The sequence below is a fragment of the Nilaparvata lugens genome, chromosome 7 (genome assembly GCF_014356525.2).
Source record: "Nilaparvata lugens isolate BPH chromosome 7, ASM1435652v1, whole genome shotgun sequence".
Taxonomy (NCBI): Eukaryota; Metazoa; Arthropoda; class Insecta; order Hemiptera; family Delphacidae; genus Nilaparvata; species Nilaparvata lugens.
Genome location: NC_052510.1, coordinates 6,393,216 through 6,409,182, shown reverse-complemented (window position 1 = coordinate 6,409,182; position 15,967 = coordinate 6,393,216). Strand labels below are relative to the sequence as shown.

At 33.3% G+C, this 15,967-nt stretch overlaps 1 protein-coding gene across 5 annotated transcripts in view; it reads left to right on the top strand.

The window, feature by feature from the left end:
* LOC111055781 (src substrate cortactin) overlaps window positions 1–15,967 on the top strand; it is a 42,066-nt gene that overhangs the window by 13,089 nt on the left and 13,010 nt on the right. For 3 of the 5 annotated variants that reach the window (XM_039433562.1, XM_039433565.1, XM_039433564.1), the window contains exons 6-9: window positions 4,789–4,899; window positions 7,005–7,126; window positions 9,792–9,903; window positions 12,466–12,647. In XM_039433562.1, the coding sequence (XP_039289496.1) occupies window positions 4,789–4,899; window positions 7,005–7,126; window positions 9,792–9,903; window positions 12,466–12,647 (527 nt within the window). The remainder of the gene's footprint in view (window positions 1–4,788; window positions 4,900–7,004; window positions 7,127–9,791; window positions 9,904–12,465; window positions 12,648–15,967) is intronic. The other 2 variants (XM_039433566.1, XM_039433567.1) reach the window with 1 other exon arrangement.

Below are 15,967 nucleotides of genomic sequence, written 5' to 3'. Positions count from 1 at the left end.
TTTTTTATAACATTTGCTAGAGCTTCTCCAACTTTAGAAAAAAAATATTGAATTTATTAGTTATGTCAAAGGTGGTAGAACAACTCTCTGTCTGGGGGTTCCGGTTAGCATAATTACCATTTAGAAATTTTTGAATTGGGAATGAGTTATTTTGAGGATTAATACCCGATATCTCATTAATAGTTCTCCAAAATGATATGGGTTTAGTAGCGGATAGTAATTTTTGCCTGTAGTAGCTATTTTTGGTATTTTTTAATGATCTGTTCAAGGTTTTTCTATAGTTATTGTAGTATAATTTTAATTGCAAATTAAATGGTTGTCTGATAACAAGCTTACTCAATTTATTTCTTTTTTTAATGGAGTTAACAAGCGAATCGGTGATCCAGGGTTTTATTTTTTTAGATTTAACGGTTTTTGATTTGTGAGTAGTACAACTATCTTGTACTTCTTTGATTTTTCTAATAAAGGATTCAGTACATTGATTGACGCTATCTATTGTGGTTATATCATCCCAGTTTTGTCGTGAAACAGTCTCTGATAATTTCAAGTAGTCAATGGAAGCATAGAGAGGTGCAGGTCTCATGTTGGGTGAGTAGTTCTTATTTTTAATTAGTATTGATGTCGCATAATGGTCGGTAATGTCAGCACGGAAAACAGCTGGACGGAGGGCCTCCGTATCAACGTGCTTGACAAAAATATGGTCAATGCAGGTCGAAGCGAAGGCCGTCCGCCTTGTAGGAACGTTGATATCACCGGCTATAATCTCGATGGTGTCGTTAAAACTATTTCTCCTATCATCATACCTATCTTCAAGTCCACCGATAAAATTTGACAAGTCCAGGCCCTGACAGCGATAGACACATAAAACTCCAAACTTCTGCCCATCTCTATAGCATTCCAAATCTAAACAATTTACTCCTCCAATATTAATCTCTTTACAGGACGCATTAAGTTCAGATCTTACATAAATCAACACTCCATCATTCTGATTGAATTTAACTGATGTACGGAACTACAGTATTCCTCTAAATGTGTTATGTTCTCATCAAGACTCAACCAGGTTTCTGTCAGTATAACTATATCAATTTGTGTTTAAGGCATTCCAAAAGAATGATAAAATCATCAAAATTTTTCCGATAACTCCTAATATTTAAATGTATAATACTTAAAGCATTCATGCCATTCTCTCTCAAATAGTCAGCATACACACCACATTCATCAAACTCCTCACATCCAACGTGTCTGTAATCACTCAATTCATCTAACACATTCATTCAGTTACTGCCCTTGTTCAAATGGAAGTCGAGATTGAGCCAGTAGACTCCGGCTAGTGGTATGATAATTATATCAATACTAATAATGATAATAGTAAACAAAACTACACAATGTAAATGCAGTGATAATTATAGGAGAATAGCATACATGATAATAATTACCAGTCCAAGAGTTATTCAGTGAAATCAATAAACCCAAACTACGAAAAAATAATTGTTTGAATTATCAAAGAGTAAAAATAAAATGATTTTTTTTTTAAATAATATACAGTGCTTCAAAATCCAGCTCAGAAAAATAATAATAGCGATTGAAAAATGATATCATTCCTTTTCTAGAGAAAATAAAATATTTCCAAGAAAACAATATTCTATGTTCAAATGTTCAGTTCCGAAGATTTGATATTAATTTACTCAAACGTAATCCCAATAGGATAGTTGTAGAAAATTCAAATAAGAGAATAAAAAGATTGAAATAAAAGAGATGAGTTATTATTGATAACATAATAATACTATACTATATACTGGTATTCAATTGTATAATCAGAACATCGTCACAGAAGGTGTATATTTTCTTTGCTCAATTGAATGTGACAATAATCTCTTACTACAGATCAAATAAAATTTTATTTTATCAAATAAAATAAATTTTCTGGATAATCTAAGAATATCAAATGGTATTGTAAATAATTACTAGAGCAAAAATACAGAGCTTCTAAAGTGTTCAGCTCCGTTATTTATTTAATACTCTAAAGTAATCCTGAAAGAGCTCCTAATATTTTTATAGGAAGAAAACGATAGATATAATAACGATGAATAAACATGATAGCATTATGCTAGTATTACTAGTTCAGTGATAGTTAAATAAATTAATAAAAGCGTTGAGCCAAACTCCAAATAAATAAAATAATTTCCTAAATTATATCAAAATGAACAAAAGTAAACTTGAGAAGAGCTCAATATTATTCCATATTATTCTGCTCAAATAACCATTTTTTTCATTTTTTGACTCAAAAATAATCGTTATGGAGAAATTCAGAATGTTAAAAGAAGAAAATAAGTAAAGAAAATATAGATAATAGTGTTGAAAAATAATAGTATTCTTGTTGAAATAAATCCATATCCAACAATAAGCACACTAAAGATGATGATGATGATCTTTCTTTTCCACTAAAATACAATGAATCCAAAACCAAAATTAACCTGACTAATCACCTAGCTAAAAATGAAATATTACAAAGGATAATAATTAAAAAAAAAATCTATGCTCAGTTTATGTTACATATTCAGCTTGTTGGTTTTTTACCCTTATTCAAAAGTTTTTAAGTCCTCATCACTGGCAACCCTCTTTGCTGGTGAGTCCTGGGTTTGACGTATGAGGATTTTTCCATCCTTCACCCACACGAATTTCAATTTGCCCTCCCTCTTTAGAAATCTCGCTTTCCCTAACAACATTTTATTCGCCGTTGTTAAGTGTTCATTTATATAGAAATTACCACGAGGCAGTCTAGCATTCAAGTCCGTGGTCACCAGGTTATTCCTTGTTTTTTTAGCAGCAAGTAACCAGTTCAATTTACATTTACGAGTGGTGAATTTACAGATTATTGGTTCAATCTTACCCTTTGCTGTCGGGACTCGATGTGCAATTGATATATCATCGTCTCTGAATGGAACATTGATGACCGTCGCAATACACTTCAAAATCTCGTACACATTTTCATTAGCTGTGGTTGGAACACCGGAAATTTCCAGATTATCAATGCGCGATCTCTGTTGAAGCTCCTCAATCTCTCTTCGACGCAATTGGTTTTCACGACTCAAGAATTCACACTCTTTTTTTAATTTTATGTTATCAGCTTGCAGTGCTTTAATAGAGTCATCGTTTTTCCTCACTATCGTCGTTAAGGAGACAAGTTCCTCACTAAAGGCCGCAAATTTGGCGTCAATAAATTCCTTCAGAGAGGTAACTATGCGTTGTTCAAGATTCCCCTCATTGGCATCACTTGTTTGCGAAACACAACGATCACACTTCCATGGTTTTTTCTTATCCAGTTTACGAAAGTTTTTCATTGTTTTAATACGCGTGCACGTCGGATGATAAATATTCTCACAAACGGAGCACTCGATACAATCTTTCGAATCTACTTCGATTTCACATTCATCACACTTATTACTCATTTTCAACTGGGTTTGTAATTAAATGGATAGAGTTAAAGAATTCTAGAAGGTTAGTTGAAACGTTGTTATATGCTGTTAATGCCGGAGTCTACTTGGACGGCTATCAAGCTGATAACGGTAGCGATAGAACCATCCGTTCACGACGACTGCTCGAATAGAGTCGAGTCTCTTCTCGACCTGAGTCGCGTGAGTGTGAGTTGAGCCTAAATGTTGATCAGATGCTGATTTCAAAACGGGAATCTCACTATAGTAATAGACAGGCAGAGAGAAGGTTATTTATAAAAAAATCAAATTACAAAATAAATTATGCCTTGTCTAATGACACAAGGATAGCAAGTAAGGCTTAACTCACACTTACGCGACTCAGGTCGAGAAGAGACTCAACTCTAGTCGAGAGCATGTGTTTTCAAATGGTGACAGTCGCGGAGACTAGAATCGACTGGTCTGAGTGTCACTATTTGGAAACACATGCTCTCGACTAGAGTCGAGTCTCTTCTCGACCTGAGTCGCGTGAGTGTGAGTTGAGCCTAAATGTTGATCAGATGCTGATTTCAAAACGGGAATCTCACTATAGTAATAGACAGGCAGAGAGAAGGTTATTTATAAAAAAATCAAATTACAAAATAAATTATGCCTTGTCTAATGACACAAGGATAGCAAGTAAGGCTTAACTCACACTTACGCGACTCAGGTCGAGAAGAGACTCAACTCTAGTCGAGAGCATGTGTTTTCAAATGGTGACAGTCGCGGAGACTAGAATCGACTGGTCTGAGTGTCACTATTTGGAAACACATGCTCTCGACTAGAGTCGAGTCTCTTCTCGACCTGAGTCGCGTAAGTGTGAGTTGAGCCAAAGAGTCAATATGTGCTAATCATCGAAAAGTTGATTGGGTGGTGGAGTTTTGACAAAGCGGTTCAACATACTGTCAGAGCCGGAAATTCCATGTATTCAAAATTCGTCACTAGTCAAGATAAATTGATGTAACACTTCTAGAGTCGAATAGGAAGGAAGATCGTTATAAAGCTGATGGTTATCGAAAAGGATATATAAGAGATAACCTTCGACAGAGAGAGCGGGACAAATAATGTGACTAGGAGTGATGACGTCACTACGTAAACAGTGTACGTGTGTATGGGGGCTATGCATCACTCCCTTTTGACCGCTGGGCGCAATCGGTGTATGTCCGTTTCAATGCCCATTTCAAATTTTGTTTTTTTGCATGATCTGACGTGCAACTGCACATATTCGCATTCAATGTTAAAATTCCAAGACTTCATATGTGTATTTTATATATTTTATGTTGTATAATATTGTTTGATGGAATGCGCATTTGTGTAGACTATAGCCAGGGCTTTGGTGGTAAATTCGGCGTGCAAGCGGACAGACAGGACCAAGCAGCGGTGGGGTGGGACCATTTTGAGGCGCCCCACAAACATCCCTCCCAAAAAGGTGATCGTTTGTTCAGTTGATCGAAATTCAGTTGATGACGGGGTTCAACTATAATAACACACTAACATTGTGATCACATCGTATTTAGAGTATCACTCACTAATTTACTCACATTAGATGTATATGATTTGATTTGTGCAACCAAAATTAATCCATTGGCACTATTCTTGATTCAAATACAGTATTTAATGGGGATTAAAAGTTAACCGACCTTTTTGCAACAGGGTGATAGTGAGGTTCATGTTATATTGGCAGTGGAGAAAGATAGGATTAATTATTCTTGAACATTATTAGAACAAGGTTGCAGAGATAGAAAAGGATAGCGCTCTCTGATTTATCGAATTATAGACAAGGATAGCAACACCATTGTAAATCAAATACTGTCATTATAACGTGGACCTCACTATAGTAACACTCAATGATTCACTCACATTATATGTATAGGAATTTTTATGGCAAATAAATTAAAATCAAAAGTAGTTTTTGATGATGTACTTATTGTATGAATCAATAAAGAGTTCTCTGATGACTGCCACTAATCAACTTTTGTCAGGTTTACGGTAGTTTTTAAATAGAGGCTAACGCACACAACTGCGAATCGCATGACGGTGACAAATAATCAAAATTATTTTTGATTTTTCGAGATTAGTATCAATCCCACACAAAATGATAAGTTTATAAAGGTTAGAGACAAACATAGAAACATAGGTCACATTGAGTCTGATATCCATTCTTATATGCTATTATAAATACAAAATACTTATATGAATTCAATTTTTCAAACATATTTTATGTACTTGCATGCCTCACTTGCATGATTCACAGAGAATGCAAATGATTTTTGATACCTTTAAATAAGAATTTTAAATTGTTTTCCATGTTTTGTGTATAGTTTTAAATGATTTAGAGTTTCTTAGCTATGTTTTGTAGCCTAAAGTTGGATTCCTTGATATCAGTCTTTATGTCCGGTACAGTTGAAATTTTATTCGCATTAGTTCTAATGGGACTATTCCACTAAATCCGTCAAGCGAGTATGAATAGTCCCATTAAAAATGATGGATTTGATGTTTTATTGTACCAGACACTGATACTAATATATGGGAATCCAGCCGAATGCTGTTTCAATTGTACAAATGTTATTTTCCTTAGTATTAGTCAAATCTTTCTTTCTTGTGATATATATATGCTACTTTCCAAGAACGCTCAAAGTGAAAAGTAGCCTACATTCGGCGAGGTTAAAGCCGAATTTCAATTAGTTTGAACGCTCATAAAAAGTTCAAAAACGTCAAAGGAACAAATATTTGAACTTATAAACTTTAATTTTTCACTATAGTGAGGCTCATGTTATAATGGCAGTGAAGAAAGATAGGAGAGAAACGTTGCCGACTCTCTGTCTTGTCAATTGCCATCTATAGACGGTAGCTGAAACAGGTTTATTTATGTAATACTAACGGTTCTCTTCCGTTTAAAATAATAAATTATATTTTATTAAGCAAGAAATAATTATATTTTTCAATAATTTCATAATGAATTTTCATAATTCATATGAAATATTTTGTTAATTAATTATTAATTCTACATTGTTAGAAGACGATCTGGCAACAGAGCAAAGCGAGAAAGAGATGGCGCTATCTGCTTTGTTGAATGATAGACAAGGATAGCAACACTATTGTCAATCGTACACTTCCATTATAATGTGAATCTCACTAGAGATATTTCGGCAACTGAGCTGCCTTTATCAATCTTGAAGACTCAGTATAAGATAGATATATAATTGTCAATAATAATTTCAATAAGTGGTAATGATGCATACAGTGACGTGTGGTCTGGTGCATACAGTATCATATAGACACCATATCAGACATTATATAGAATTGTCAATGAGTGGTAATAATTGAGATTTTCTGATGGTTAGAAAATCAGACTTTTCTGATTCTGAAGCAACAGTAGAGTAGTTTTTTATACAAAAATAGGATCCGAAATGAATCATATTTTCAAATTATCTTTGTAACAGAGATATTAAGCTGTTTTCAAACTTTTTACCAACCCTGTATATTCGTCAATAATAGGTGTTAATGATTGAGATTTCTGATGGTTTATTGCAGATTATGTGGTGGGATTCGGAGGTAAATTTGGAGTGCAGGCTGACCGACAGGACAAATCAGCTGTGGGATGGGATCATGTGGAATCGGTGCCCCGCCATGAAAGTCAGATCGATCACAAGAAGGTCAGTTTTGTCTGAGATAATCTGTTACTGTTCAATAATAAGAAAACAAAGATATCGTCAAATTTCACTATAATATTTATTAAAAACTTTAAAACAGTACCATGTTTTCACGTTTACCAACGCATCATCATTTATTCAAAATCAGTTATAGGCCTACCTCTTCAAATAGATACAGTACCTGGTGATTCAAAAATAACTTTACAACTTTGAAAATTCATATTAATCTTTTTAAACAAGGTACAGAGCTGGTTTTGGTGTTGTTTTACAGGAAAACACTCCAACTTTTGACTCGCGTAGTCCGCCTGGTCGCGCCGTACAAGCGCTAGCGGTAGTTACGTCAAACCAAGGTCTATAAATACAGGTCATGACACTCATGCTCCTTATGGAGCGGCCATTTTATGGGGTCTTTATGGCGGTACATTTGAAAATCCAATCTAATTAAATTTGCTCGTAACAAAATTATGCATTTTAAAAACAATATTCTAGTTCAGATAATATGTGAATTCAGGTTTTAAATTATTTAATAATGAGATTTCAATCAAAAATGCTTTAATAATTCATTTATTTATTATTAAAAATTGTTCTTATTCTTGTAACTCAAGGATTAAGATTCAATAGGCATTGGGACAAGACAGAAATATGCGAGGCCAATTTCAAAAAGAGTTTCAAGTTCCCGATCAATTAAATCTAAAAATCAACAATTCAGTTCCTAGTTGGAATCTAGATGTTATTACAATTCAAAGTCAAGCAATATCCCTTGAACAATATTACAAAATAAGACATCATGTTGTTCAATCCATAATGATAACGGCTGAAAAATTTGAAAATTGGTGAACTAGGACCCCATAAAATGGCGATTTTGCAATGCATCACGGGATTGTGTCATTACCTGTATTTATAGACCTTGCGTCAAACAAGGTCTATGAATACAGGTCATGACACAATCCCGTGATGCATTGCAAAATCGTCATTTTGGGGTTCTAGTTCACCAATTTTCAAATTTATCAGCTGTTATCATCATAGATTGAACGATGAACAGATGTGTTATTTTGTTATATTTTTCAAGGGATATTGCTTGGCTTTGAATTATAAAATAAATTCTCCCGACAGAATTATAATACCTAGATTTCAACTAGGAACTAAATTGTTGATTTTTAGAATTATTAATTGATTGGGAACTTAAAACTGTTTTTAAGGTTAGCCTTTTGTCCCAATGCCTTATGAATCATAATAAGTTACAAGAACAAGAACAATTTTTAATAATAAAAAAATGAATTATTGAACCATTTATTATTGAACTTTTATTATTAAAAAATCGAGAATCTGAATTTAAATATATCTGAACCAGAATATTGTTTTTTAAAAGCATAATGCATGATTTTTTACGAGCAGATTGGAATTTCTAATATACCAACATAAAAACCCCACATAATGGCCGCTCCATAAGGAGCATGAGTGTCTTGACCTGGTTTTTATAGACCTTGACGTCAAAGATGGCTGCCTTCACTGGACCCTTTTTGCAAATCAGTGGATTGACCGTAATGTGTAAATTGCATGGCCCCCTCGTTCCCCAGACCTAACAACGCTGGAGTTTTTCTTGTGTGGTTTCATGAAAGATATGGTGTTTGTACCTCCTTTGCCAGCCACTCTTCCTAACTTAGAGCAAGGATTTGCGCTGCTGTTGAGCAAGTTACACCTGAAATGCTAGTGCGAGTCTGGGAAGAAATCGACTATCGATGGGATGTCTGCCGGATAACCAACGGAATTCACATAGAACATCTTTAGTTTAAGGTAAAAGGAATTGAAGTGTTTTTCTTTAAAACAACACCAAAACCAGCTCTGTACCTTGTTTAATAAGATTTATATGAATTTTCAAAGTTGTAGTCATTTTTGAATCACCCGGTATATGCAGGTTGCCCCACAGAAGGTGAAACAGCCAAAGATCATAAACAAAAAACATTTTATCCTACGTAAATAAAAATCTAAGTATCCTTTTCTAAAATCGTTTATCAACTCTTGATAAACTCTAAAGAGTTTATCTTTATATACTGAAATACTTTCTGAGTATTGAAGAGTGTAAATTGTATTTTGAAAAGTGAAAGTGACATAACCAACATTTTGATTTGAACAGTATAGTATAAATTGGAAATGGACAGTTTCGGGCATGAGCCTGTTGTGCCTTTCCTCATGTTAAGTATTTGTACACAATGTGATAAATATATGAATAAATACAGTAATGGTATCATGGTCGAAACATGTTGTAAATAAACAATTTTGAAAAAGGATACTAAGATTTCTATTTTCTATTACTATTCAAGAGTAGCCCTAACGAAAAAAGGCAATTCTACATCAAATTTGCAACAAAAAATGTCGAGTGAAATTTTCTTATATCAGCTGAATCGTTAACAGTTTTCAATAATTAATTTCTATATATCCATTTTTGATTTATAATGTTAGAATTAATTATTTAAATTAATAATTGTGTTCTTAAAATGTATGAATGCAGGGCTACTTTCTTTTATTTACAAAATAGAATTATAGTACCTACCCTTTGAAATTAATAAAAGAATCGAATAAGAATATAAATTATAACTACTAGTTTCGGTGTTCACACCATCGTTAGTTATATCAATTCTATTTTAATAATAATTGTGTTATTTTGCAGGGCTTTGGTGGCAAATTTGGCGTTCAGAGTGACAGGGTTGACAAGTCGGCGCATAATTTTGACGAGGATGTCAAAGTCGGCACCAACTATGTCAAAACTAAGCCTGAAATTGGTAAGTTACAATTTTGAAATTTATACAATGTTGAAAGGTTCTAATGTTTTTCCTATTGTCTTACAAATAACATTCTTCTATTGTGATGTCCACGTTATAATGGCAGTGTTTGATTAGCAATGGTATTGCTATCCTTGTCTATCATTCAACAAAGCGCATAGCGCTATCTCTTTCTCGCTCTGCAATGTTGCCACATCGTTTATCAACAATGTAGAAATTCAACTAATTGACAAAATATTTAATCTCAATCGTGAAAATGTATTATTACATCTTTGAAAAATATCATTTTTTGCTTAATAAAATATAATTTTTATTTTAAACGAGAATGAACAGTTATTACATCAATAACTGTATCAGCTACCGTCTATAGAAGGCATTGACAAGACAGAGGTTCGGCAACGTTGTTCTCCTATCTCTCTCCACTGCCATTATAACGTGGATTAATACTACTTGTGATAGCAGTTGCTATATTTTTTTTGTTCAAAGTTTTAGAATGTCAGTAGAAGCTAGTTCACTAACACTTGATTATTCAATGTATAGGTACCGTACTCATTCATTTCATTTTTGTATAATTTATTAGTAACCTTCAAAAATGTTGAGATAATTTAAACGGTTTGAGATATCGATGTGCTGGTTTCGCCATTAATTTTCCTTTTAAATTCTGTATCGAAATCATATATCACATTTCCCATTTGAAAAAATGAAGTTGATTCTAAATGAAGCTGGATTCCAAATGAAGTTGGATCCATATGACGGATTCAAGATGGCAGACAAAAGTTTTTTTCAATTGTAATAGGATTCCCATCGAACCTACTACTGTAATATCATACTTGTGAAATATATATTTAGCTGTTTCCATAATAATTCTTACCAACTCTGTATAATTACAAGTTGCGGATCTCAGATATCATTAACAGTTCATGAGCGAGTTCTTCAACCCAGGGGGTCTCAAGTGTATAATTGATCTCAAAATAGATTCATTGTTTAAATCTAGGTCAGAAACAGTTACGGCCAGAGAATGTGATATTTCTATCCAACTAATGCAATCATCAACTTGGTAACATATTTCATTGAATAACATTTTTGCGGTCAATCTCCTATTTTTTTCTCATTTCTGAACCCATTAATGTAATTTCTCTCGTTATGTGATGTTTATAAATCACCCTATTTTAATTTAATCTCAAACAAATATGTTGATCATTGTAGTTTATTCTTGATTTTTGTTTTCGATCTCCTTTGTGATGATCAATCAAGAAGCTATACAGGGTGTGATGAAAAAGGTGCCCATAAGTCAGGGCGTGATTCCTTACATTAAAAGAAGAAAAAATTTTCCAATTAACATAGGTCCGAAAATGCTTAGTTACTGTACCAAGTTATACAGGGTGAAAGATTTCGTCTGAATTTCAGTTCCCCTGCTTAAATGAAGATGTACAATTCAGCGTACTTTATGTAAAATGAAGTGAAAAATTGAATAAAACCGCTTCCAGACCTGTAGCTACAGTAATTGTTAATATATGTGACAAAATACGTGAAACTTGGTCCCAAAAAACAAGTTTCTTTAAGGTTTGAAGCAGATTTACTATGTTAAATTCACAATAAACACATAATATTTTTTACAGAACTTGTAGAAAATTTAATTTCGAAGAGAAAGATGTAATATAACTTAAGTCTATATTAGACAATCGCAACCTTTTAAAAAAATATCTTCAATTTCAATATTACATTTGTAGAGAGTTTAACAAATTTTGTATATATTTTCATGCATTTTGTGTGTAATTAATTAGCCAACAAATACCCGTAGGGCTTACCCGTTTAGGATGTGCAGCCATAATAAGCCAGTAATGCAATATCCATATGATTATGTGTGGCCTATGGCTGTACATCCTAAACGGTTAGGTTTATCAAAAAAATGACAAGAGTAAAAATGTCTTTGAATTTTACGTAGAATCCAAAAAAATCATAATCAAAAATGGGGGTTGTCATTCAAATAAATAAAGTTGTGCTCCATTTTGGAAGATGGCGGCCAAATTTTCAATTTAAAATGGCATGTCGTAAAATTTCACAAAAAAGAAGGGAAGTTCCCCATTTAAAGTTGGCTGTCGGATTAATGGTTTATGATATACCGGTGGTTAATCATTGAAAAACACTATTTTATTGGCTTCATGATAAGAATACAACAATGCCCTTCAGCTCGTAAACCGTTGGGTTTATCAAAAAAATGACAAGAGTAAAAATGTCTTAAAATTCCATATTGAATCCAAAAATATCATAAAAAATGGGGGTTGTCATTAAAAAAAAAAGTTCTCCATTTTGGAAGATGGCGGCCAAATTTTCAATTCAAAATGGCATGTCGTGAAATGACACAAAAAAGAAGGAAAGTTGCACATTTAAAGTTCTCTGTAAAATGAACGGTTAACAAGTTACCTATTGTTACACCTGATGTGAATTATCCTGTATAATTTGATCATAGCAAATCAAGCTATTCCCGCAATAATTGATGGAAGGAACCCATCAAACTATATTCATTCATATTTTTGTTCAAATTATTATTTATTCTTAAAGGGTCAGCCAAACCTTCGAATCTGCGGGCGAAATTCGAGAATATGGCGAAACAAGGAGAGGAAGAAGCGAGAAAAAGAGCTCAAGAAGAGAAGGAGAGGCGAAAACTAAGGGAAAAGCAGGAAGAAGAAGAGGCGAAACGTTTGGAAGAGAGAAGGATAAAAGAACTGCAAGAAAATGAGAAAGTGAGTTTCTTTTGTTGTATTATTCATATTTATTTACTTATTTATTCATATGGCTTTTATCGGCATAGATATGCTTTTGGATGTTCTGCGTTGCCGCATTACCCAATGTCATTTCCTATTTACACTCAAGTTTATAGGTTAGATATTGGGTTCTTGAAGTTTTATCTCCAAATATTTACACTTTCACTTCCTTAGTTTTCATTTGAAAGTTTTTAATTGAAAAAAAATATTTCTCAACACAAATTTAATTTGAAAACCGAACAAGTAAAACATTCTGATGATAATATTGAAGCTAAAAATTTCATATTTATCATTTCATTTACACAATATCTTATCAAATTATACAAATTCCATTTTCTCAGTACTGTATGGTATTGACGGTTCTGTGTTTGGAGATTTTAACAAGTGGGGTCCACGTTATAATGGAAGTATTTGATTAACATTGGTGCTGCTATCCTTGTCTATCATTCAACAATATGACGAAACGAATATGGCCAAAAAAACCTGTTTGGCTCAAAGTTTCTAGTATCATTCAAAATTTAAACTTATTATTTCTATTCTAGATTTTGTTAATTCCAGACCTTGGTAATATCTATTTGTTTCAAAATTTTCTTGTTTTTCTGAGCTTTGAAGAGTGTGAATTATTGTTTGTTGATACGTGAAACTGACAACTTATATTTTAATTCGGGCAGAATAGTATAAATTGGAAATGGGTTAGTTTTGGGCATGAGCCTGTTTTACATTTCCTCATGTCAGGTATTTGTACACCATATGATAAATAAATAAAAGCATATAGCGCTATCCTTTTCTAGGTCTGCAACGATGTAGAAATATAATTTTAAAATTTTGTGGAGTGAACAATACAATACTTAACCTATTTCGGACTATGTGTAATCTTATCTAAATTTGGGAGAGGAATAGCTCAAAGTTACCTCATTCTTCTCTCCCTATCATTTTGATGATGTACTTATTGTATCGATCAATCAATAATTAATTGACAAATTTAATCTCAATCATAGAACTTTATTATTTAATAATTGAAAAATATATTTTCATGACGAACAAAATAGAATTGATTATTTTAAACAAGAATGAACAGTAAATATTACATAGGATATACCTAGAGCTATCCTCTAGAAGGAAGTGACAATGCAGAGAATCGGTTATGCTGTTTTTCTATCTTTCTCCACTGTCATCGTAACGTGGTCATCACTATAGTATTGAAAAACCTTCCTGATAACAACAACGATAAACGAATTTTAGACATTTTTCATTGTCAAGCCAATTCTTTATTCTTTATTGATACTCATACAACAAGTACATCATCAAAAATGATAGGAAGAGAAAAAATAAGGTAACCTTGTTGCATTCCTCTCCCAAATTTAGATAAGGTTACACATAGTCCGAAATAGGTCAAGTCTTGTAATTGTTCACTTCACAAAATTTTCAGTTCCAAAATATTGAAAGTAGATTTTTAGATGCTTCAAAACCAAACATAGAAGAAAATTTTTACATTATTATCACAAAAATAGGAAATATTCACATATTAAAATTATTTATTTGTGAATACAATTACATATCATATTATGAATATGATTCGGATTAAACAACAAGCTTGGCCGAAAACTACTCCACTCCTAAATTTCGATAACATGACCAAAAAATATATGTACATAGGTTATGATTTTACAGTTGAAATTTCAAGTCAAATTCTCGTTCAAAAATATATATGAGCTAGAAATTTTGAATTTAGAAGGATTAAGGCCCGCCGCAAAGTAGACCGACGTCAATCCACGAAAAGCAACCCACGCCGTGGGATGTTTTGTAAACCATTGCTATAGAATTATTCATAATCAATCAGCTGACAAGTGGATTGTGGATTATTCATTGCATGTATTATTATAGATATCGGGGCACCGAGCTCCGCTCTGGAGTACAAAAGCATATACAATTTATTACTAAAGAAGAAATTATAATATATTCATAGTTCATACTTAAAGGTTCTATCTAATCACAGTGGATTGAGATCAATTCCCAGAGGAATGCAAAAATTTCTCTCACAAAAGCATGCTAAATTTTAATCCTGATTAATTTTACGTGAACCAAATCAGAGAAGACCAATTCAAAAAGATAGCTTATCTGATTGGTTCTACTGTAATTAATCAGGATTAAAATTTAACCGGCTTTTGTACAACAGCACTGAATGAATGATTACAAAAGTTCAACAGCTGAGTCATAATTTTGTCTCAGTCCCCTACGTGCACTCAAGCTGGATCAGTCCAGAGTTTAACTAAGTCAATTAGAAAATCATTAAAGTGCGACCGTTGTGCGGATGATGACGACGATGATGAAGGCTCCATTCGGGACGCTATGAAGAGGATGGAAGCCAACATAAACAAAAACACAAATGAAAATATAGAGAAAGTTTTAGAATCAGTTAGTGCTCTTCAGCAGGAGTTGAATAAACTACAAGAAACTGTCAAAATACTGGACAGCGAGAAGGAGAAACTTCAATCTAGGTGCAGTGAGTTGGAGCAAGCCAAAGACGGCTTATCAGGTGAGATTCGGATCTCAAAATTAGACTAAATGACACTGAACAGTATTCACGTTCAGCAAACATTGAAATTGTTGGTCTTCCCTTGACTGCTGGCGAAAATATGAATAATTGCCTGCAGCACGTCGCCGCCGCCCTCAACATCACATACAAGCAGGAGGACATCTCCACAGCCCACCGGATACAGCTATTTTCCAGGAAGCGCCACACTCATCCACCAATCATTGTTCAATTCGTATCCAAACACGTAAAGGAGGAATGGCTGAAGGCTTCATGGAAGAAGAGGGGACTCAGCACAACCGACATTAAGGAAAATCTAGCTCCTGGCCGTGTTTACATCAACGAGCATCTAACACCGCATAATAAGCAGCTGATGGGGAAGGCGAGATGGCTACAAAGAGAGAAGAAAATTGCATTCGCAGGTTCCTCCAATAGCAAGGTAATGCTGAAGGAGACTGAGGGATCGAAAGCGGTACGTATTTACTTCATTGAGGACCTTGCTAGGTTTGTCGAAAAAGAATAAGTCCCAATTGAATTATCAGTGAAGTGACAAGAGAAACAAATCACTGTGAAGAAGTTAAATAGTTAACTTGTGGATTACCTATTCCTAGATGGAGATAATATATATTTTATTCTTTTTTGGTTTTATAACACTATATTATTGTATTTTATTTCAAACATCAAGAAGATTTTTTTTTTTTTTTTTACTGATCTTTGTAACTAATTTCATATTATAATTATTTTTAGAACTTAAGAGAAATTATGA